Source organism: Anolis sagrei, chromosome 2, assembly GCF_037176765.1.
Source record: "Anolis sagrei isolate rAnoSag1 chromosome 2, rAnoSag1.mat, whole genome shotgun sequence".
Classification (NCBI taxonomy): Eukaryota; Metazoa; Chordata; class Lepidosauria; order Squamata; family Dactyloidae; genus Anolis; species Anolis sagrei.
This window is the reverse complement of record NC_090022.1, coordinates 14,954,217-14,979,131: the sequence shown is the minus strand read 5'-3', so window position 1 is coordinate 14,979,131 and position 24,915 is coordinate 14,954,217. Positions and strand designations below refer to the sequence as shown.

Here is a 24,915-nt window from a genome sequence, read left to right as displayed (position 1 = left end):
TTCTGTCTTTTTGGCATTAATTTTGCATCGCTCAGTCCTATGGGGAAGGGTATAACAGGCCGTGGGCTTCCAGATATCTTTGAGATGAAATTCCATTGTGTGGTGGAATGAAAAGTACGCATCGTTCATATTTTACCGGTCCACACACTGTCTTGCCAGAAAAAGAAATATTCCATGCAGATGATCTGCCTTGTATTCTGCCTTGTTTAGACCACACCTGAATATTGTGTCCTATTCTGGGTACCACAATTGAAGAGAGATATTGACAAGCTGGAATGTGTCAAGAGGAGGGCGATTAAAATGATCAAGGGTCTGGAGAACAAGCCCTATGAGGAGCGGCTTAAAGAGCTGAGCATCTTTAGCCTGAAGAAGAGAAGGCTGAGAGGAGACATTTATATATGTGAGAGGAAGTCATAGGGAGGAGGGAGTAAGCTTGTTTTCTGTTGCCCTAGAGACTAGGACGCAGAACAATTATTATTATTAACTTTATTTATACCCCGCAAAATCTCCCGGAGAACTCGATGCAGCTTACAAAGGCCAAGGCCACCAACAACAATAACATACACATACACAATAAAGGGAGCCCCCGGTGGTGCAGTGAGTTAAAGCACTGAGCTGCTGAGCTTGTTGATGGAAAGGTTGCAGGTTCAATTCCGGGGAGCGGCGTGAGCTTCCGCTGTCAGCCCTAGTTTCTGCCAACCTAGCAGTTCGAAAACATGCAAATGTGAGAAGATCAATAGGTACCGCTCCGGCGGGAAGGTAACGGCGCTCCATGCAGTCATGCCAGCCACATGACCTTGGAGGTGTCTACGGACAACCCTGGCTCTTCGGCTTAGAAATGGAGATGAGCACCACACCCCAGAGTCAGACATGACTGGACTTAATGTCAGGGGACAACCTTTACCTTTACCTTTTTACACAATAAAGTCATAAGCAAATCAAAACATCAAGCAAGGCATTAGAACAATAAAAAAAAACAATGACACAGTGACGCATTTAAAAACCAAGGGCCGGGCCAAGTGTAATAGACAAAATTTAAAAGTGCTGGACTTGACATGTGATTTGGAGGTAGGTGCAATGTGCAAATAACCCTGAATCTCTAACAAAGTGCATTTGGGACTTGATGCCAGGAGTTTCCTATTCTGGAAAGGCACACTGGAACAGCCAGGTCTTCAGATTCTTCCTACAGACAGACAGCGTTGGGGCTTGTCTGATGTCCTTGGGGAGAGAGTTTCAGAGTCGGGCCTCAAACAATGGCCTCAAACGACAAGAAAGGAGATTCCGTCTGAACATTAGGAAGAACTTGAGAGCTGTGAGAGCTGTTCAGCAGTGGAACTCTCTGCCTGGGAGTGTGGTGGAGGCTCCTTCATTGGAAGCTTTTAAACAGAGGCTGGATGGCCATCTGTCGGGGGTGCTTTGAATGCAATATTCCTGCTTCTTGGCAGGGGGTTGGACTGGATGGCCCATGAGGTCTCTTCCAACTCAAGGATTCTATGATTCTATGAAAGAACAAGAAGTTGACTTGTAGTGCAGAGCGACATATATACAATCATGAGAACAGTTGCATTGACTCACACAATGTTCTTTCTGAGAGAGATTCAAATAGTATTTAGGTGTCCATGTGGATGATCCTCTTCCAGCAGCTCATGAAGCAAGAACTGTCTCTCCCTTTCCCTGCACAGCTAAAGCCTGTTGCACTCCAGGCCAGGAAAGCCCTCTGACTTTAAACACCACACAGCTGAGTAGAAATGCAAGCGGTTTATTGAAGATATTTTAAAAGCAGTAGCAGTAAAAAAAAAAATCCATAAAAATAGGTAAATCCAATTAGGTAGAAAGATAAGCAGGAACAAATAGTCTAGGAAATTAGTCCATCAAAGTTCATGAAGACCAAAGGCAGAAACTTCCAAGGTAAAATCCCAGAGCTTGAAGAATGACTCAATCAAGGCACTTAACACATGAATCTATCCAAGGCAAGGCTTCCAAGGACCAGGAAAGATGTCTTGACTCAATTCCAATGATGCTTTGTATGACTACAGATTCTATTCTTGGCACTTTTATCTCCTAATCTACTCTATGTCCTAAGTGGCCAGGAACGGAATTCATTTCAGCCTTGACTCTGTTATCAATCTCTCTCTCAGTCTGGCAGAATGCCTGAGAGATTGGTTTTTTGCCTGTGCTGACTAAAAACATGCCTTCTATCTAATGGCTCATTAATTTCTGCAGCTGGCTCAGGTGCTGAGCTATTCTCAGGCTCCATGTGAAATTGATAAGAGCCTCGATCATGGCTCAGTATATGTCTTTAGTTCATAATATTTATATGAAAGTCCATAGAAGAAAATATGTCTATAATGGGAAAGAGAGTCCTTTATGTCCAACGCTCAGCAGCCAGACTACTAACGGGTGCTGGGTACAGGGAGCACACCACTCCGCTGTTACACCAGCTCCACTGGCTGCCAATTAGCTTCCGAACACAATTCAAAGTGCTGGTGTTAACCTATAAAGCCCTAAACGACTCCGGCCCTGTTTACCTCTACGAACATATTCTCCCCTATGAACCATCAAGATTATTAAGATCGTCTGGAGAGGCCCTGCTCTCAGTCCCACTGGCCTTGCAAGCGCATCTGGTGGGGATGAGGGACAGGGCCTTCTCAGTGGTGGCCCCTTGACTCTGAAACTCTCTCCCACTGGAGATCAGAACCGCCCCGTCTATCCTGACATTTAGGAAACAGGTGAAGACCTGGTTATGGAGGCAGGCATTCGACGAGTGAGCCAACACCCTGAGATATGGATGGAGGATGATGAGCAACGATTTTAGTGTGACGACTGACCATTATAGTTATTGATTGTAATTGCTGTTTTAATGTTTTACTGTAATATGTATTATGATGTTTTATTGATTGTATGTGATATTATGGTTGGAAACTGGTCTGAGTCCCTCAAGAGAGGTGAGAAGGCCGGTATACAAAACTTTTAAATAAGTAAATAAATAAATAAATGTGGGGCAAAAGGGTTCAAAAATCATAAGAAGTGGCTTGGTAAGTCCACTGAGCCAGGATATGGAGCTCTGCATCGCTGGGGCTGGAGCTTGCCCTTGGGTCTGAAGAGGACTACATCTCCCTTGGGGTCCGGAGCGAGGATGGCAAGTCCCCGAGGATCCCATGGGGTGACCACATCATGTTCCCCGGGTCCTGGGGCTCCAAGAGGGCAACGAAGCATCGGCAGGAGCAGAGCAGCAGCAGGAAGCCCAGTTTGACAATCAGCTGTTTCTCTTTAATTATGTTCTTAAAACAAAAAGTTTATTCCCAGAGTGCAGGAGTCCAAAATACAAAAAGTGAGATAGCAGTTAGTGTTAGAATAGGGCTAGGAAAAATATGGCACCAAAATAGAATCGTTTGGTTAACGCGCGGATACGGGGGCCCGAAGGGTTTCCGTATCCGCGGTTTAAAGAAATGCAGATTCGGCCTCCCTGGGATGCCTGGAAGGCATCCCAAGTGGGCCGGCACCTACCCGCAGCCCGGAAAAGGATAAGTACATGCAATTGATATCTTTGAGTCAAGAAATAGACACAATGTATCACTATGGAGAGGTATAGGTTACAATTCAATTCGTCTTTATTAGGGGTTTGTTACAATGTTTGGGCTGGGGAGAGAAGCAAAAGGAGAGAGCTCAAGGTTGGAGAGAGTCCTTGCTTGAGGCTGCTGCTGGGGCACATTTTATCAAAGTTGGCATCCAGGAACTGCGGAACTCCCTGCAGCTGGTCAGATTAGCTGGAAAGCAGGGGCCACAGGCGGGCTCGCCATCACATATACACATATATATACACACAGAAAACTCTTATACACAGACTGGGTATGGGGATGGCAGGGGATGGCTAGTTTGCAAATAAATTTGTTAAAAATCAGACATGTTATCTCTCATAGTTGAGGTCTACCTATGATGACAATTACAGGCCTCCCTCATCTTTTTAAGTTGGAGAACTTGTACAATTGGTATCTGACTAAATACAACCACCCCTCCACACCCACACACACACTGTATAGAGACAGAAAGATCAGGGAAATTTACAAGACACCTCATAATTAAACGAGAAGCTTCCAAAAGAGACTTTTAAAAAAGTCATCAAACACTGGAGCTAGTTTTAATTGGAGTGATGGGAGCTGTAGTTTGGGAACTTCCTGACTGTGAGAGCTGTTCAGCAGTGGAACTCTCTGCCCCGGAGTGTGGTGGAGGCTCCTTCTTTGGAAGCTTTTAAACAGAGGCTGGATAGCCATCTGTCAGGGGTGATTTGAATGTGATTTCCCTGCTTCTTGGCAGAATGGGGTTGGACTGGATGGCCCATGAGGTCTCTTCCAACTCTTTGATTCTATGATAAGATCTTTGCCTTTTCTGCCAAAGAGTGATGGTGCTTTGAAAAACTCTAAGCAGCAGAAGTAATGATAATAATGATCTGTGGTCCTGCATCAATAGGAGCCTAGTGTCTAGTTCCAGGGAAGTCATGCTACCCCTCTATTCTGCTTTGGTTAGACCACACCTGGAATATTGTGTCCAATTCTGGGCACCACAGTTCAAGAGAGACATTGACAAGCTGGATTGTGTCCAGACGAGAGCGACTAAAATGATCAAGGGTCTGGAGAACAAGCCCTATGAGGAGCGGCTTAAGGAGCTGGGCACGTTTAGCCTGAAGAAGAGAAGGCTGAGAGGGGATATGATAGCCATGTATAAATATGTGAGAGGAAGCCACAGGGAGGAGGGAGCAAGCTTGTTTTCTGCTTCCCTGAAGACTAGGACGCGGAACAATGGCTTCAAACTACAAGAGAGGAGATTCCATCTGAACATGAGGAAGAACTTCCTGTGAGAGCTGTTCAGCAGTGGAACTCTCTGCCCCGGAGTGTGGTGGAGGCTCCTTCTTTGGAGGCTTTTAAACAGAGGCTGGATGGCCATCTGTCAGGGCTGATTTGAATGCAATATTCCTGCTTCTTGGCAGAATGGGGTTGGACTGGATGGCCCATGAGGTCTCTTCCAACTCTTTGATTCTATCATAAGATCTTTGCCTTTTCTGCTAAAGAGTGATAGTGCTTTGAACAACCCTAAGCAGCAGAAGTAATGATAATAATGATCTGTGGTCCTCCAGGTGTTTTGGACTTCATCTCCCAGAATTCTTAACAACTGGCCACAATAAGTGGGGCTTCTGGGAGTTGAAGTCCAAACCACTTGGAGGCCAAGCCTAGGAATCAGTGCTCTTCCAGTCTAGACATTGCAACTCTCTGATGTCTCTGCTTGAAGAGTTAGAGCAATATGCGGATTCAAGTTCGACCCACACTTCCGGATAAGAAATGACTTCCCAATGCAAGTTAAGGCAACAGGGAGGGGGCGTGGTTTTATAAGCAGGAAGCGCTGAGTCTCTCCTCTGAGCCAATCGTGTGTTGGTGCTGCTCTAGCCGCAGGAGCCTCTATGGTGAGTGTTGTCTATAGCTTCCCTGGGAAAGAGTGGACAGTGTTTTGAAGCAAGTTGGAAGGAGAGGAGCAGGTTTGTGGAGCTGGTGAGTTTTGGGGCCTGGTTAGCTTTGGTGTGGATTATTATTATTGTTGTTGTTTTGGCAGAAATGTAAACATTTCTTTCTGAACTGGGACAGCCATGGATTGAAGCTTAATGCAACAAAAGTGGGATATCTATATACATAAATCTATATAAATAAAAATGTAATGTTCATTTGTGGGATTAACAGAACTCAAAAACCACTGGACGAATTGACACCAAATTTGGACACAAGACACCTACTAACCCAAGGAGTGACCATCACTCAAAAAAGTTGATTTTGTCATTTGGGAGTTGTAGTTGCTGGGATTTATAGTTCACCTACAATCAAAGAGGATTCTGAACTCCACCAATGATGGAATTGAACCAAATATGGCACACAGGACTCCCAAGACCAACAGAAAACACTAGAAGGCTTTGGTGGGCATTGACCTTGAGTTTGGGAGTTGTAGTTCACCTACATCCAGAGAGCACTGGACACAAAAAAAATAAATATCTGGACCAAACTTGGCACGAATATTCCATATGCCCAAATATGAACACTGATGGAGTTTGGGGGAAATAGACCTTGGCATTCCAAAGCTGGGGAGCCACCACCGAGAAGGCCCTCTCTCTCGTCCCCACCAACATATTCCTCCCACGGATGTGAAAGTTGCAGGGTTGATGGAAGTTGAAGTCAGTCCACCAAAATCCGTTCCTTTAAGTCAGAGATCTTAACTCTTTCCTAGGCAACAAGACATGTGGTATTCCCACAATGAAGGCTAATATTTAGTATGTGCGACAGAAACAAAATATTCTGCCCCCTTTTGTCTCCTTCCTAGGGCACAGAGTGATGTTACCGATCCACTCAGGATGCAGTTAATGTCATGAACGAGTTGCTGTTGTGATGGAGCCAATTCAGGTGCTTATGTTATTTATTGTTACTTGGTATTGCTGGAGATGATGATGATGATGAAATAATAATAATAATAACAACAACTTTATTTGTACCCTGCTGCCATCTCCCCGAAGGGACTCAGGGCAGCTAACAAAGCACTCAAGGTACCACACATAAAATAGAATTACATGTCATCGAAATAATATACAGTTTGACTGAATACAAACTATGGACAACGTCAATCGATAAAATTTAAAAATTTAAAAATTCTAAAACACTGTCATACATGTGGGTCATTGGGTTTCTTCAAGCATGAACTAAATTTCGGAATAACAATGGTCAACGCCATCACATGACCATAGCACATTACTCCAGGTCAAAAGCCCATGTAAATAGCCATGTTTTTAGGCTCGAATGGAAGTTTTGGAGATTTGGGGCTAATCTTATCTCTCTAAGGAGGACATTCCAAAGCCGGGGAGCCACCACCGAGAAGGCCCTCTCTCTCTCTCGTCCCCACCAACTATACCTGAGATCATGATGTATAGTTATCCCTCCACATTTGCAGATTTGATTCTTTATTGATTTGTCTTTTTGATGTCTTCTCTGTAGAAATCTCTATGTTTCCAGAATGACTCCATGGGCAACTATAACCAGAAGTTGACCATAGAATCACGTTAAAGAACTTAGAGATTCCTAAAGATGCTGATGCTGCTCCTGTTGTTGATGATAATACGACTACTCTGGGCCAGTGTTTCTCAACCTCCTTAATGCCACGACCCCTTAATCCAGTTTCTTATGTTGTGGTGACCCTCAACCATAACATTATTTTCATTACTATTTCCGAACTGTAATTTTGCTACTGTTATGAATCGTACTGTAAATATCTAATATGCAGGATGTATTTTCATTCACTGGATCAGATTTGGCATAAATACCTGATACATTGAAATTTGAATACTGGTTGAGTTTGGGAGGAGTGGGTGTTGATTTTGTCATTTGGGAGTTGTAGTTGCTGGGATTTATAGTCCACCTACAATCAATGGGCATTCTGAAATCCACCAATGATAGAAATGGGCAAAACTCCCATGACCAACAGAAAATACTGTTTTTTCTGATGGTCTTTGGCGACCCCTCTGACACCCCCTCGCAGCCCCCCCAGGGGTCCCGACCCCCAGGTTGAGAAACACTGCTCTAGGCAATAAACATTTTGGTGCCTCAAATGTGAGACCTGTTTTCGGTATATCCGACCTGCTGATTCCAAAAATGGCACTAGTTTTCCCCTAGGCTATAGTTTTTGATATACAAAACATGACATCTACCAATCATCCCAATTTGCTCACCCATAGAGAAACATGATAACCCTATCTAAAAAACTAGAGCTGATATGTCTTATCAAATGCAGTTTTCTGAATCAGTGCCCAACTAACTCCAGGAATGGGCCTAAAAACCTAGATACCAACAAAAAAGCAAGGGGAGGTTATGTTATTGTTGTTTAGTCATTGAGGAAGCTGTTGCAGAAAGCAGATTGGAATGGAAGGAGGGTTGGCTGACTCTGTCTGGATCTGCACTGCCATGTAATGCATTTGAAATTGCATTCTATGGTCAGTATAGACCAGGCATGGGAAAACTTCGGCCCTCCAGACTTCCGACTTACAAAACTTCCAATTTTCCTTACGATTTTTTTTTTTGCACATGCCTGATGACTATGTGTTTCAGTAGAAGGCAACTTCATAGAATTGTCTTTCCTCATTTCTTTTTGTCAGGTTGCTGTTACTTTTGAAGACATAGCTGTATATTTCTCTGCAGAGGAATGGCTTCTCTTGGATCCTAGGCAGAAGGCCCTGTACAGAGACGTCATGGTGGCAAATTATGGGATGCTAGCCTCTCTGGGTAAGGATTGCTCTTCTTGCTGTTGAGTAAAATCTTAGAACTGTGGGCTTTTACCCTGTTCAGTTGCACTGGTCATAGCTGATGGGAACTACAGTCCAACAACATCCAGAGACCTGCAACTATGTCATCTCTGAGCTCTATCATATACTTATCCTTGCTTCTGTTTACATTGCATATAGTATTCTTCCTCTATGCCTTTTCTCTAAAACAGTGGTTCCCAACCTTTTTTTGATCAGGTACTACTTGACCAAGGCCCACTTTGACCAGGAACCACTTAACCAGGGACCACTCTCCAACATTAGTACCAAAGGGGTTACGAATCGGTTTTTGGCCAACTTTAGATTCAGTTTGGTTTTTTGAGGTGCTGATTCAGAAGATTGCATTAGATAGACCACATCAACTCTAGTTTCTGATACAGAACATATACCATCCAGTAGTCGCCATCTGCTTACCCACAGAAAACCATATTTAATAAGCCTCAGTACTAAAAGAGGGTTTTGCAAGACTCTTGTTGCAACGGTGTAGTAATGGTGAGGCCGCAGACCATATTTTAGTTCTCATGGACCACTGGTGGTCCACGGACTACAGCTTGGGAACCATTTCTTTAAAAGAAACACTCCCCTGTTGTCAATCTGTGGAGGATTATGGGTTGAAACCTACACTTTCAAAGTTTGAATACATGGTCTCAATGCCAACCCCTGCATAGTTCTGTGTAAAACAGAGGTGCAGAACCTGTGGCTCTCCAGGTGTTTTGGACTTCAGCTCCCAGAAATCCTGACTATTGGACAAGCTGACCAGAGCTTCTTGGAATAAAAGTCCCAAACAACTGGAGAAACACAGATTGTGCATCACTGGGGTAAAATAATAATAATAGTAATAATAATAATAATAATAATAATAATAATAATAATGACAACAACAACACTTTATTTGTACCCCACTACCATCTCCCCAAGGGACTCGGTGCGGCTTACATGAGGCCGAGCCCAAATACAACAATACAAGCAATAATTACAACAATACAAGCAATTAAAATAAAAACATGGACAATAAAATAATACAACATTAACAATAAGACCACACGATTAAAACTATGGGAAGGCCAAATGTAAAATTAAAGTTGAAAGTAATATCTAGGGTTGGGGATATTCAAACTTTACCAACTTGGATTCCATCTGAAAAAAAATAGCTTTTGGGGGTGCGGGTTGGAGTTTAATAACATTTGGAGAGCAACAGTCTTCTTGTCCATGTGCAGAGGAATGTGTGTGAGCTGCAGAGTCACATGTTACTGGTAAAGGGTCATTGTTGTGTACCTTCAAGTCGTTTCTGACTTACCGCAACCCTATCAATGGATGCTCTTGGACAGATTTTGTTCAGTGGGCTTTGCTTTCCTGGGCTTCTGAGATTGAGAGAATGTGACTTGCCCAAGGTTACCTAGTGGTTTTCACGTCCAAACTATTTGTACCTTGGTCTCCAGAGTCATAGCCTAGCACTCAAACCACATATGTAATTTTTTTAGTGGGATGCTTTGGATAGTATGATACACATAATAGTACTAATAATAATACAATAAAATAATTGTATATTATATATTACATGTAATGTTGCTAATAATATTGCAGTATAGTGGTATAGTACAATATAGTAATATATAATACTAATATTGTGTTATCCTAATGATTATAATATATTGTATGTACATATAATATTGATCATAATATTGTAATACAATATAATAATAAAAATATTATATGTTTTATATATAATATTACTAAGAATATTGCAGTATAGTGGTATAGTACAATATAGTAATATATAATAATAATTTTGTGCTATGCTAATAATTATAATATATTGTATGTGTGTATAATAATAATAATAATAATAATAATAAAACTTTATTTATACCCCGCTACCATCTCCCCATGGGACTCGGTGCAGCTTACATGAGGCTGAGCCCACATACAACAATACAAGCAATAACAATACAATACAAAGCAATTAAAATAAATATTGATCATAATATTGTAATAATATAATATAATAATAAAATTATTATATATTTTATATTACATGTAATATTACTAAGAATATTGCAATATAGTCGTATAGTATAATATAGTAACATGTAATACTAGTATTGTACTATGCTAATAATTTAATATATTGTATGTACATATAACTTGTAAGCCACTCTGAGTCCCCTTCAGGGTGAGAAGGGCAGCATATAAATCTCGTAAATAAATAAATAATAAATACATATGGCTATAGAGAGCCTCCTATAGAATGGAGCCCCCCCCCCTCCAAAAAAAAATCCCAAGATCTTATTATTTATTTATTTATTATTATTTATTATTTGCATTTGTTAACCGCCACTCTCAGCCCGGAGGCGACTCGTGGCGGTGTACAGAACATAGAACATAGAGACAACAGTTACAGTAGATTCAAGGCCATAACATACATCTTACGAACACACAGATAATTAAGCTAAAAATCCGCTTCGTCCTGTTTGGGTCATAATCAATCTCGTAGTCCTAGTCCAATCCGGTGGTCATACCAAAGCATAGCACTTAATTGAAGGCTTCTTCGAAGAGCCAGGTCTTCAGGCCCTTGCGGAAGGCCATGAGGCCTTCTTGTTAGGCCCCCACCCCTGCAGCCCCAGGATGATCTGGAAGCAAGAACAGGGTCTGTGGAACCAGTTGCTGATTAAAATTTCCCATAATGCCTTGCAGTAACATCGTGTTGTAGAATGCGTTGGGAAACACAAAAGGGTGGCTGATTCCCAGATCAACCCATTACTGCCAGGTAAGTCTGCGGCTGCAGAAACAGGTTGGACGGTAGATAGTTCTTTGGCTCCCATCGTCCCCGCAGATTCATTGTGCAGGAGGGTTATGAGAAAGTCCAAAACACTTGGAGGGCCCAAGCTGGCCCATGACTGATCTATATATAGTTCAAAGACAACGTATCTATGTAAGTTGGTTGGTTTGTATGTTTGTACCACAAAGGCTCCTCCATGGTTTGATGGATCAGCACCAAACACGGCACACATCCCTTCATTGTCCAACTTACAATAATTGAACTTAAAAACCCACACTTTTCAGGCCCAGAGCAGAGGGAAGAAAAGGAACAAAGTGGAATGAGGGTGAAGTGGCCCTCTGTGATGTGACTCGGGGGAATAGAAATGAATCAGATTGGCCGCAGCTGGGTGACATCTGTATGAAGGGAAAGGAGGAAGGATGGGAGGAGAGAAACAAAGAAAGGGAAAAAGAGGGAAATAAAGGAAGGGAGAAAAAAAGGGAATAAGGAAAAAGAAAGGGAGGGAGGAGGAAAAAAGGATGGAAGAAAGAGAAAGGAAATGGACAAAGGTATGAAGGAAGGAAAGAAAGAGAAAAGAAGGGAAGAAAAGGGAAGGGAAGAAAGAAAAGACTGAAGCGAAGAGAGAAAAAGAAGGGAAGAGAAAGGAAAGGAAGTGTGGGAAAGGTGTTTGAGGGAAATTTATTATGTCAGAAGCGAATTGGGTACACTTATAATGTATTTAAAAACACAAACTGTCAATGGCCTCTCCACACAGCAAGGCAAGGAAACACATCGATCACAGTCTCTTTTAAACTATCAGCTAATTTATTGTACAAATATTTACATTAGAAGCTAAGCACATCGTAAAAACTGCTTCCTCTCCATTGGGTGCTACATTGCGAAGAACAGAACACATTGTTATCAGCATTAGTCCACACCTCCTGCATTCCAGAGTGACGTATGACTTACGATGGCTGCGTCCTTTGCTATCTGTATTAAGATTTATGACCTCTTGAGGAATGCTGTTTCTTTTCATGGTACAATTAACCCTTTCCACACAGGAATCTTCTTGGCACATAGCATTACATTTTAAACATACAAACACACTTTGAAATCTACATTACACATTTTCAAAACACATCAACACAAACAAAGTTAAAAATTTGGCATTACAGTATTCCCTCACTTATCGCGAGTGATCCATTCCAGGACCACCTGCGATAAGTGAAAATCCGTGAAGTATGGATGCTTTGCTCACTCGGCAGTGGCCTCGTTCTCTTCGCCAAGTCTGCTGCTCGCTGCCTCGGAGGCCCCTTGGGCACCATTGATGGCACTACCAGGCTGGACTGAGGCCTTGGCCTAGCCTGGCAGTGCCGTCAACAGAGCCCAAGGGGCCTCTGAGGTGGTGAGCAGCAGACTTGGCGAAGAGGATGAAGCCGCTGTTGAGTGGGTGGAGACAAGCCCCAGGGTAAGACCTAGTGCCTGGCTCCCCCCTCCTCCTCTTCCTCTCCCCCCCCCCCCCCCCGCGACTCTACCCCCTTCTTATTGTGGACCCGCAAAACCGAGTCTGCAATAAGCGAACAATATAGTGAGAGAACATTATATACTAAATGTCCTTTGACTAGAACTTGGAGTGCCTCTGGTGTCACTGAGAAGGTCCTCCATTGTGCATATGGCAAGGTTCAGACCGCATTGTAGTAGCTGGTCTGTGGTTTGCAAATTGAGGGTACAGTTGTAATGTATTTTTAAAAAATACAAACCAAGTTAAAAACTTGGCATTATATTAAATGTCCTTTGACCTGAAGCTGGCCACTTGGAGTGCCTCTGTGTTGCTGTGAGAAGGTCCTCCATTGTGCATGTGGCAGGGCTCAGGCTGCATTGTAGTAAATGGCCTGTGGTTTGCTCTTTTCTGCATTTGTATGTCGCGGACTCCACTTTGTAGACCCATTTCTTAAGATTAGTTCTGCATCTCGTGGTACCTATGAGCAAAATGGCGGAAGGAAAGAAAGAGCCGCAAAAAGAGCCTGCTCACTATTGTCAGAGCATTGCCATGGAGATATTGTGAGGACCTCATTACCTCTGAGAATGCTTGCCATAGATACAGGAGTTCTTTCTCCCACCCTGGACATTCTACAGATATATAAACCCAAGTTTTCCTAGTTTCCATCAGACCTCACAAGCTCTGAGGATGCTTGCCATAGATGCAGGCAAAACGTCAGGAGAGAATGCTTCTAGAACATGGCCATATAGCCCGAAAAACCTACAACAACCCAGTGATTCATAGAATCATAGAATCAAAGAGTTGGAAGAGACCTCATGGGCTATCTAGTCCAACCCCCTACCAAGAAGCAGGAATATTACATTCAAATCACCCCTGACAGATGGCCATCCAGCCTCTGTTTAAAAGCTTCCAAAGAAGGAGCCTCCACCACACTCCGGGGCAGAGAGTTCCACTGCTGAACGGCTCTCACAGTCAGGAAGTTCTTCCTCATGTTCAGATGGAATCTCCTTTCTTGTAGTTTGAAGCCATTGTTCTGCGTCCTAGTCTCCAGGGAAGCAGAAAACAAGCTTGCTCCCTCCTCCCTGTGGCTTCCAGCCATGAAAGCCTTCGACAATACATTGTGAGGAAGGCTTCTCCGAGTTGGAAAAGGGAGAAAGTGGGCAAGCAGCGGTCCCAAAGTCACTCAGGCAATGTTGGGTATATATGCTAGTGTTATTATAAACATACAATTTAGTCTCTTTTGAGCTACATGTGTTTTGACTTGTATTCCAACTCACTTTAAAAATGAAAAACTTCCAGAAAACTTTAACATGGACAGCCTTGTTCATATCTTGCAAACTCAAGACAGTTGTGGCCTCCTTGATTGGATCAATTTACCTCTCATGAGGTTTCATGTTCCTACTGTTGTCCACTTTACCAAACGTTATTGTCTCTTCCAGTATTTTTGCTTGTATTTCTTTTTGTATTATATACCATGTTGAATCCGAGCTTTGGGAAGAAGGACAGAAATAAAAGTACAGTAGTGTTTTCTCTAGGAATCTATTGCTCTTGCAGTGTGACTGTGTTCAGTTTCCAGTTGTGGTTGGCCATAGAGTTATAGTGCAGAACCAAAAGCAGGGGTCCTCAATCTAAGGCCCAGGGGCCAAATACGGCCCTCCAAGGTCATTTATCTGGCCCTCGCTCAGGGTCAACCTAAGTCTGAAACGACTTGAAAGCACACATCAACACCAATCCTTTCTCATCAGCCAAAAGCAGGCCCACACTTCCCATTGAAATACTAATAAGTTTATATGTATTGAAATTGTTCTTCATTTGAATTATTGTATTGTTTTCAAGTGTTTTTTGCACTACAAATAAGATATGTGCAGTGTGAAATTCACACAAGAAGACAATGGATTCCCACTAATACAAAAAACACAAATCCACTAAAAGTTGTGGTACATAAATCACAATGGTCGATATTGCCTAACAGTTTGTATATTACAATATTCAACAAACGGCAAAATTAAATGGTATGGGCATAACCCAGTATATAATGAACAACAACCAGTTGTTTACAAAGATTACACACATATAACATAAAGAGTCTTTTGTTGTAAAGACAACTTGTCTTCAGGGCATAAGATCCCTTGCTTAAGAGTAAGCGTACTGTGAAGAGTCTTTCTTGGTGTAAAACCAACTTCTCTTCAGGGCATAGGATCCCTTGCTTTAGAAAGTTTTTGGATATCCACATCCACGACCGGTTTCGACTGGAGTCTTCCTCAGGTGGATATATGAGACATCAAGTTCTTCACAATAGTAATCCCTCCTCGGGTGTTTAATACAATGGAACAGTGGATCTATAGGGAAAATACACAGGTGGCTAGAGTATGTCTCAAAGGGGGATAAACATTTGTATGTATTACTCCCATAACAACAGAGGACAAATAAACAGGCATAGGTTACTTACAGGAACTCAGAAGCCGTGCTCTGCAGCAGTTTGATTCTCTAGCAAGCACAAAGGTCATCAGGTAGAAACTAGTTTATAAAGTAACCCAGTTAAAGGGGCTCCAACCAGGTAGATCAAGCCAAGAATGTGTTAAAGGGCTATGTACTCTGATTTATAAGAAACACTGATATGAGATGGTATCATTCAGACCCTTGGGATGTGTAGTCTTCAGGGTGAAGATCCAAAAGGCTTCACGCTGTAGTAATTTAATGCCAAAATCCAAATTGGAGGGGGGTGTGACAACCTCCAAAACAAGCACCCGGAGTGAATCTGCATCATGATTTAAATCCACAAAATGTTTATAGAAAGTGGAATCCACGGAGCGATTTCTAATTTTGCTCTTATGCTCTATGATCCTTTGTTTGATCTGTCTACTTGTTTGGCCTATGTACATAAGCGAGCATGGGCAAAAAACAATGTAGACCACTCCCTTGGTGGTACAAGTAGCAAAATGTTTTATTGGGTAAGAAGCCTTAGTGTCAGGATTCTGAAATGTCTTTGTCTGAATAAATTGTGCACATATCGAACAGTGATGGCAAGCAAAATTCCCTACCAAATTGTGTTTAACCTTAGAGGTTTGAAAACAATGATCTATATCAGAATGTACCAGCATATCCTTGATATTCTGTGTTCTCTTGTGAGCAATCACGGGAGGTCTCTCGCACCCAGGTATCTCCCTTATCAGTTGCCAATATTTTTTCACAGTTTTAATGACATGTTTGGACAAATTGGTTAGTGTAAGGGGCCATATCAATCTGTTGTCACAAGTGATTTGTTTATCCTCAAATAGAGTGGTCCGAGAGATGCTGGACGCTTTAGAGCTAGCCTTGTTGATGAGATGTTCTGGATAACCCCTGGATCTAAATTGATCTTTAACCTTTGCGATGTTATGTTCAAAATCTTGTTGTAATGTGCAATTACGTTTAATCCTCAACATTTGGGAATATGGTAAGTTATTTTTCAAAGGTAAGCTGTGGAAGCTAGTGTAGTGTAGAATTGAATTTCTGTCAGTGGACTTACGAAAGTTATTCACAATGAGTTTGTTGTTAAGTTTAGTAACCAAGACATCTAAATAGGGTATGCAGTTAGAGTCAACATGGCCAGTGAACTTGATGTTGGGATGAATAGTATTGGCCCATCTTAACAACTCTTGTGCTGATTGTAGGTCGTGCATGATGATGAATATATCATCAATGTACCTCAAGTATTTAACCATGCTGTTAAACACAGGATTTTGTGTGGCACTAAAAAATGATTTTGTTTCCAAGTCATTCATAAACAGGTTGGCAATGGATGGGGCAATCGGACTGCCCATGGCAACGCCCTGAGTTTGGAGATAAAAGTGACCATCGAATTTGAAATAGTTTTTCTCCAAAATCACATCTAATAAGTCTAAAAGGAAATGAGTGGGGGGATGTAAATTGGTTCTAGAATTCAAAGTGTTCTCACAGATTCCACGTGCTTCTGGTAGAGGGATGCTCGTATATAGTGATGTACATCACTATATACGAGCATCCCTCTACCAGAAGCACGTGGAATCTGTGAGAACACTTTGAATTCTAGAACCAATTTACATCCCCCCACTCATTTCCTTTTAGACTTATTAGATGTGATTTTGGAGAAAAACTATTTCAAATTCGATGGTCACTTTTATCTCCAAACTCAGGGCGTTGCCATGGGCAGTCCGATTGCCCCATCCATTGCCAACCTGTTTATGAATGACTTGGAAACAAAATCATTTTTTAGTGCCACACAAAATCCTGTGTTTAACAGCATGGTTAAATACTTGAGGTACATTGATGATATATTCATCATCATGCACGACCTACAATCAGCACAAGAGTTGTTAAGATGGGCCAATACTATTCATCCCAACATCAAGTTCACTGGCCATGTTGACTCTAACTGCATACCCTATTTAGATGTCTTGGTTACTAAACTTAACAACAAACTCATTGTGAATAACTTTCGTAAGTCCACTGACAGAAATTCAATTCTACACTACACTAGCTTCCACAGCTTACCTTTGAAAAATAACTTACCATATTCCCAAATGTTGAGGATTAAACGTAATTGCACATTACAACAAGATTTTGAACATAACATCGCAAAGGTTAAAGATCAATTTAGATCCAGGGGTTATCCAGAACATCTCATCAACAAGGCTAGCTCTAAAGCGTCCAGCATCTCTCGGACCACTCTATTTGAGGATAAACAAATCACTTGTGACAACAGATTGATATGGCCCCTTACACTAACCAATTTGTCCAAACATGTCATTAAAACTGTGAAAAAATATTGGCAACTGATAAGGGAGATACCTGGGTGCGAGAGACCTCCCGTGATTGCTCACAAGAGAACACAGAATATCAAGGATATGCTGGTACATTCTGATATAGATCATTGTTTTCAAACCTCTAAGGTTAAACACAATTTGGTAGGGAATTTTGCTTGCCATCACTGTTCGATATGTGCACAATTTATTCAGACAAAGACATTTCAGAATCCTGACACTAAGGCTTCTTACCCAATAAAACATTTTGCTACTTGTACCACCAAGGGAGTGGTCTACATTGTTTTTTGCCCATGCTCGCTTATGTACATAGGCCAAACAAGTAGACAGATCAAACAAAGGATCATAGAGCATAAGAGCAAAATTAGAAATCGCTCCGTGGATTCCACTTTCTATAAACATTTTGTGGATTTAAATCATGATGCAGATTCACTCCGGGTGCTTGTTTTGGAGGTTGTCACACCCCCCTCCAATTTGGATTTTGGCATTAAATTACTACAGCGTGAAGCCTTTTGGATCTTCACCCTGAAGACTACACATCCCAAGGGTCTGAATGATACCATCTCATATCAGTGTTTCTTATAAATCAGAGTACATAGCCCTTTAACACATTCTTGGCTTGATCTACCTGGTTGGAGCCCCTTTAACTGGGTTACTTTATAAACTAGTTTCTACCTGATGACCTTTGTGCTTGCTAGAGAATCAAACTGCTGCAGAGCACGGCTTCTGAGTTCCTGTAAGTAACCTATGCCTGTTTATTTGTCCTCTGTTGTTATGGGAGTAATACATACAAATGTTTATCCCCCTTTGAGACATACTCTAGCCACCTGTGTATTTTCCCTATAGATCCACTGTTCCATTGTATTAAACACCCGAGGAGGGATTACTATTGTGAAGAACTTGATGTCTCATATATCCACCTGAGGAAGACTCCAGTCGAAACCGGTCGTGGATGTGGATATCCAAAAACTTTCTAAAGCAAGGGATCCTATGCCCTGAAGAGAAGTTGGTTTTACACCAAGAAAGACTCTTCACAGTACGCTTACTCTTAAGCAAGGGATCTTATGCCCTGAAGACAAGTTGTCTTTACAACAAAAGACTCTTTATGTTATATGTGTGTAATCTTTGTAAACAACTGGTTGTTGTTCATTATATACTGGGTTATGCCCATACCATTTAATTTTGCCGTTTGTTGAATATTGTAATATACAAACTGTTAGGCAATATCGACCATTGTGATTTATGTACCACAACTTTCAGTGTGAAATTCATTCATTTTTTTTTTCAAATTATAATCCGGTCCTCCAACAGTTTGAGGGGATGTGACCTGGCCCCCTGTTTAAAAAGTTTGAGGACCCCTGACCCAGAGAATCATAGAATAGTTGTATCCATTGGAATTGCAAACAATCAAATCCACAAAAGTCAAATCTGCAAATGTGGAGGGCCAAATTTAACACCGCCATGGTTTGTCTATTCATTTCAGTCCAAGAGGTGCAGTCAGGAGTAAACACAGAAGAACAGGACTCCAAAGCAGCTGACAAAATCTGGCAGAGAATGGAAAAAGAAAAAGGCGTTCCTATCGTTCCATTTGGGACCAACCCAGATGTTCTGGCTGAAAGAACTCAGGCTCAGATTCAACCCACTCCAGGTGGCATCGTACGTCATGATTGGGGAGATCGTTTTCTGGATTTCCTGATGATGACGGCATCCTTTTGCTCAGGACAAACTCCCTCTCTGCCCTTGTTGGAGTATGAAAGGAGGAAAATCCAGAGCACTTTGAAGGAGGTAATTCATCTCAACCAGTAACTGAAAGGAAAAGGGGTGAAAGACTTCTCAAATTTGCAGATGACGCCAAATGGGAGGGAGAGCTAATACCCCCAGACAACAGGATCAAGATCCAGAATGGTATATTAGACAGCTGGGCCAGAACCTGAGCCCTGAAACAAGGGTTTGTATGTATCGAGGTGGGGTGGGATTGTGGTTCTTTTGAGCAGAAGACAAATCCATTCAAATCTCTTTTCTCTCTCTTTGAGGTGGAGCGGTCTTTAGTCCCCATGTTGGAGCAAGAGTCTTCAGACAAAGTGAGGATGCAGTTCCTGATGGATGCCCTACAGAAAGATGACTTCCTGGGTAGAATTTCTCTCTCTCTCTTTTCTTTTTCTTTTAATGGTACATTAGCTACTTCCATGCAGTCATGCTGACCACATGACCTTGGAGATGTCGATGGACAATGCTGGCTCTTCCCAGAATAAGGAATCCCAAGCAATATGTTCCAAATGCACTTTACGAGAGATTTAGGATTGAAACATTCACACTTAGCTGCAGCAGACAAAAGTCCTTTGTCCCACCCTGGTCATTTCACAGATATATAAACCCATTTTCCTACTTCCAGCAGACCTCACTACCTCTGAGGATGCTTGCCATAGATGCAGGCAAAACGTCAGGAGAAAATGCCTCTCGAACATGGCCATATAGCCTGGAAAAACCTACAACAACCCAGATTTAGGATTGTCTGCACGCCCACTTAACCCTAAAATATCCATCCTATTTCACTTTGACATGCCCAGCATTTTTACATTTTTAATCATTACACAGGTTTTTAAATGTGTCGTGATATTATTGCTATTGTTTTGCTTTGTTTATGAGTTATTTACTGTTGTATTGTTGTTATTGTGTTTTATTGTTGTTGTATTTGGGCTCGGCCTCTTGTAAGCCGCACTGAGTCCTGCGGGAGATGGTAGCAGGGTATAAATAAAGGTTTATTATTATTATTATTCGGCCTAGAATTAGAGATGAGCACCAGCTCCAGAGTCGGACACGACTGGGCTTAATGTCAGGGGAAAACCTTTACTTTCACTAGCTACCTCCTAATCCCTTTTCCTGTTTGCAATATAGCCCAGTGATCAGTCACCATGAACTAAATCAGTCAGAGTTCATAATCTGTTTTCTATTCGGACATTTAAACATGGCTCTCAGGTCCCCTTTTAACATTCTCCATATGAACCATACCCAGCTCCCATTCCTCCTAGACTTAGCTTCCAGACTTTTGATCGTTTTGGTCACCTTTTTCTGGACACCCCAAACTGGATACGGTATTCCAGGAGAGGTCTGACTAAAGTGGAATATAGCGATATTATTACTTCCTTCAATCTAGACCAGTATTTCTCAGTCTTCCTAATGCTGACGTTTGGGAGTTGTAGTTGCCGGGGTTTATAGTTCACCTACAATCAAAGAGCATTCTGAACGCCACAAACAATGGCATTGAACCAATCTTGGCACACAGAACTCCCATGACCAACATGCTCTCCCCTCCCCGCTTGGAGTCTCAGAAACAGCCCTCCCCTGGGCTGAGAGGCCAGCTAAGAGGCCGGACAATCACAGCACGAGGAGGGCTTTTGGTGGGAGGATTCGCCGTCTGTTTCCAAAAAGAAAGATCTTCAGCCTTCTCTACCAAATGGGTTCCTAAGACCATATCTGGATCTGTAGCTTTCTGGTGAAGAAATTACCTCACAAACAAAGTGAAATAATAATAATAAAACTTTATTTATACCCCGCCACCATCTCCCCAAGGGACTTGGAGCAGCTTACATGAGGCCAAGCCCAACAACACATCAATAAAAACAACAAGCAATAAGCTAAATAAACAAAATTAATATAAGTTGGAATGCTTTAATTCGAAACGCAACAAAATTCCAACTGACAGTTTATTTCCCTCACTCCTCACCCTGGCCTTTCCACTGCATTGCCTCCATTTCCATGGCAATCCTCAAATACACACAGGACAGGTCTAAGGCATGGCCTAATTTCCTAGCTTCACACAAATCCAGGAAATAAGGTCATGACAGACCATAAGAAACATGTGTTTTCTGATAGTCTTTGGTGACCCTCCACCCCACCCCCAAACTGCTCTCACACACCCCTCAGGCGTCCTGACCCCCAGGTTGAGAAACACCAATAGACACTAGAGATAAACTATAATATATATATTGGCTGTTTAGGTGCTGCATCACACTGCCGTCTCATGTCCAGCTTGTGACCTACTGAGAGTCTTAGATCCCTTTATTTATTTATGTATTTATTTACTTACTTACTATATTTGTATACCGCTCTTCTCAGCCTTGGGCGACTCAGAGCGGTTCACAATAGCAAAATTCAGTGCTTAAAACATAAAACAGTTATTTATTTATTTATCGTGTCATCCGCAACCAGAACATTCTATTACATTTCTAACAGAACAAAACAAACAAACAGATAAAAAAAACAAATTTTGCAAACTTTATAGCTGATTAAATGTCCTTTGACCAGTATCTGGCCACTTGGAGTGCCTCTGGTGTTGCCACAAGAAGGTCCTCCATCGTGCATGTGGCAGGGCTCAGGGTGCATTGCAGCAATCAATTAAGCATCATAACATCTCATTATCATCTCATAGTTAAAATCAAGATCCAGTTTCATCATCCAATTGTTCCATATTCCTATCTTTGTTACACTGCCTATTCAAATGCCTGCTCGAACAACCAGGTCTTCACTTTCCTCCAAAATGCTAACAGGGAGGGGGCCGATCTAATTTCCTGTGTCCTGCTATCAAAACAAATTCAGATATTAAGAACATATATTATCAATCTTCGTAATAAAATAAAATGAATATCATTATTTTTCTGTTTGTCTCAGAAAATGGTGACGAAGGACTGGAGTCCAAGGAGAATTGTTGGCCAGAGCAAACAAGTGGAACCACCGGCCTCGATGGTTATCAGGAAATACAAGCAGAAGTGGCCAAAAGATATCCCTGCTCCTATTGTGGGGAGTGTTTTGACGAGAGTTCGGACTTGGTAGCTCACGAGAGAGGCCACATCCGAGAGAAAATCTACCAGTGCTCGCATTGCGAGAAACGGTTCTCTCATCACCCTGACCTCCTGACACACAAGAAGAACCACCAGGGCGAGGATCCCCACCAGTGTGGCCTGGACTGCAGCAAATGCTTCGAGCATAATGCTTTCCCCGCAAGACACCAGAAGACTCCTCCTGGAGAACAAGCGTGCCAGTGTCCAGTCTGTGGGGTGAACTTCACTTGGAAATCAAACCTTATTAGGCACCGGAGAACCCACACAGGAGAGAAGCCCTACCGGTGTTCTGAATGTGGCAGAAGCTATACCCGAAAAACAGCCCTTGACAGACACAAGAAAATCCACATAGGGGATGTTGGTGATCCTCCACACTTGGGGCAAGCTTCAATATGGGTTCTCCACTTATGAAACCTCAGGGATGAAAAAAAGATGGTAGTGGTATGCCATTGCCTAATGATCATGTTGTGGGAATGCCATTGCCTGATGATTTTGTTAAAAAGGCTGTGTTCTGTTTCAGAATAGATATGGTCTCATCAATTGAGACAGTACGTAGACCAGTGGTTCTCAACCTTCCTAATGCCATGGCCACTTAGCACAGGTCCTCATGTTGTAGTGACCCTCAACCATAAAATTATTTTCGTTGCTACTTCATAACTGTAATTTTGCTACTGTTATGAATCGTCATGTAAATATCTGATATTCAGGATGTATTTTCATTCACTGGACCAAATTTGGCACAAATACCTCAAATTTCAATACTGGTGGGGTTGGGGGAGGGTTTATTTTGTCATTTGGGAGTTGTAGTTGCTGGGATTTATAGTTAAACTACAATCAGAGAGCATTCTGAACTTCACCAATGATGGAATTGAACCTAACTTGGCACACAGTACTCCCATGACCAACAGAAAATATTATGGAAGGGTTTGGTGGGCATTGACCTTGAGTTTTGGAGTTGTAGTTCTCCTACATCCAGTGAGCACTGTAGACTCAAGCAATGATGCTAAACTTGGCACAAATACACAATATACCCGAATGTGAACACTGCTGGAGTTTGGGGAAAATAGACGTTGACATTTGGCAGTTGTAGTTGCTGGGATTTATAGTTCACCTACAATCAAAGAGCATTCTGAATCCCACCAATAACAGGAATGAGTCAAACTTCCCACATAGAATCTCCATGACCAACAGAACATACTGTGTTTTCTGATGGTCTGTGGTGACCCCTCTGACACCCCCTCACGACCCCTCCAGAGGTCCTGACCCCCAGGTTGAGAAACGCTGACGTAGACGAACCAAGAAAAGTTGGAGAACAAGGTTGAGTTCAGGTCAGGTCACTCCAGAGATCCAGAGCTAAAATATAGCAAGGTTTGCAAATTAGACAAATCCAGAGATCCAGAGCTAAAATGTAGCAAGGTCTGTCCAAAAGACTACAGAAGAGCAAGAGTTCTTTCTCCCACCCTGGAGTCTCCACAGATACATATATAAACCCAATTTTCCTAGTTTCCAACAGACATCTCAACCTCTGAGGATGCCTATCACAGATGTAGGCGAAACATCAGGAGAGAATGCTTCTAGAACAGGGGTCAAATATTTTAAACAGAGGGCCAGGCCAGAGTTCTTCAAACTGTTGGAGGGCCGGATTATAATTTGAAAAAAACATGAATTAATTCCTATGCATACTGCACATAACTGATTTGTATGCAAAAAAACACACTTAAAAACAATACAATAATTAAAATGAAGAACAATTTTAACAAATATAAACTTATTAGTATTTCAATGGGAAGTGTAGGCCTGCTTTTGGCTGATGAGAAAGGATTGTTGTTGTTGTTGTTGTTGTTGTGTGCTTTCAAGTCATTTCAGACTTAGGTTGTCCCTGAGCGAGGGCCGGGTAAATGACCTTGGAGGGCCGTATCTGGCCCTCAGGCCTTAGTTTGAGGACCCCTGGTCTAGAAAATGGCAATGCAACCTGGAAAATTCACAGCAACCCAATATAACAAGGCCTTGGGCTTTCACACAGCCGTTCTTAGCTTGTTGAGTAACTCAGCTTTGAGGCTTTTTGTGCTGATTTGCCAGAGGTATCCTGAAAAGTAAGGCACAGTCATAGTGTCATAAACACTTTCTGGAAGGAAAGCTGATACAGACTGGATGGAAATAAATAATAAAGGTATAGAAATGAGATTAGAAAATATATTTTTAAAGGAATACTCAAAAAAGGAAATTAACCAAATGAGAAATGTACCATTGGAAAATATACTAACAATATGGAACAAATATAAGAAAAACCTAATCAAAGGGAATTCTAAAATAATGCCAGTTATAATGGAGGGGAAAATTTTCCTAAAAATCTGAAAAAATGTGATGGATAAGGAGTTGACAAAATTAGACAAAATTGGAAGTTGGATGGAGTAAATAAAGGAGAAGAGCAGCATTAAGGAATCTTTTGTTGAGAGGTGATTAGCTGTCCCTGATTGTTTCCCCTCTGGAGTTTCCCTATGTTTTGAGTGTTGTTTTGCTGTTATAATTTTAGAGTTTTTTTTAATACTGTTAGTCAGATTTTGTTCATTTTTATGGTTTTCCCCTTTCTGTTGAAATTGTCCACATGCTTAAAAGATTCCCCAAGGCACTAACAAGCCACTGCCAGGCCATCAAATGCTAATCAAAGTGGCCAATTAAAACCGTCACACCTACTT

At 41.8% G+C, this 24,915-nt stretch overlaps 1 protein-coding gene across 1 annotated transcript; it reads left to right on the top strand.

The window, feature by feature from the left end:
* Positions 1-5,433: 5,433 nt before the first annotated feature.
* On the top strand, positions 5,434-23,159 carry LOC132765936 (zinc finger protein 75A-like). Its single transcript, XM_060760240.2, has 6 exons — positions 5,434-5,540; positions 6,358-6,437; positions 8,177-8,303; positions 18,865-19,166; positions 19,415-19,511; positions 22,050-23,159. Exons 2-6 carry the CDS (start codon positions 6,423-6,425, stop codon positions 22,628-22,630), a joined length of 1,122 nt encoding a protein of 373 aa, XP_060616223.2. The 5' UTR covers positions 5,434-5,540; positions 6,358-6,422; the 3' UTR covers positions 22,631-23,159.
* The last annotated feature ends 1,756 nt before the right edge of the window (positions 23,160-24,915 follow it).

What these genes read in the sequence shown, in the direction of transcription:
- LOC132765936 (XM_060760240.2), top strand. An exon ending in TGGGATGCTAGCCTCTCTGG is followed by an intron (nt 8,304 to 18,864) that starts GTAAGGATTGCT and finishes TATTCATTTCAG; the next exon opens with TCCAAGAGGTGCAGTCAGGA. An exon ending in ACAGAAAGATGACTTCCTGG is followed by an intron (nt 19,512 to 22,049) that starts GTAGAATTTCTC and finishes TGTTTGTCTCAG; the next exon opens with AAAATGGTGACGAAGGACTG.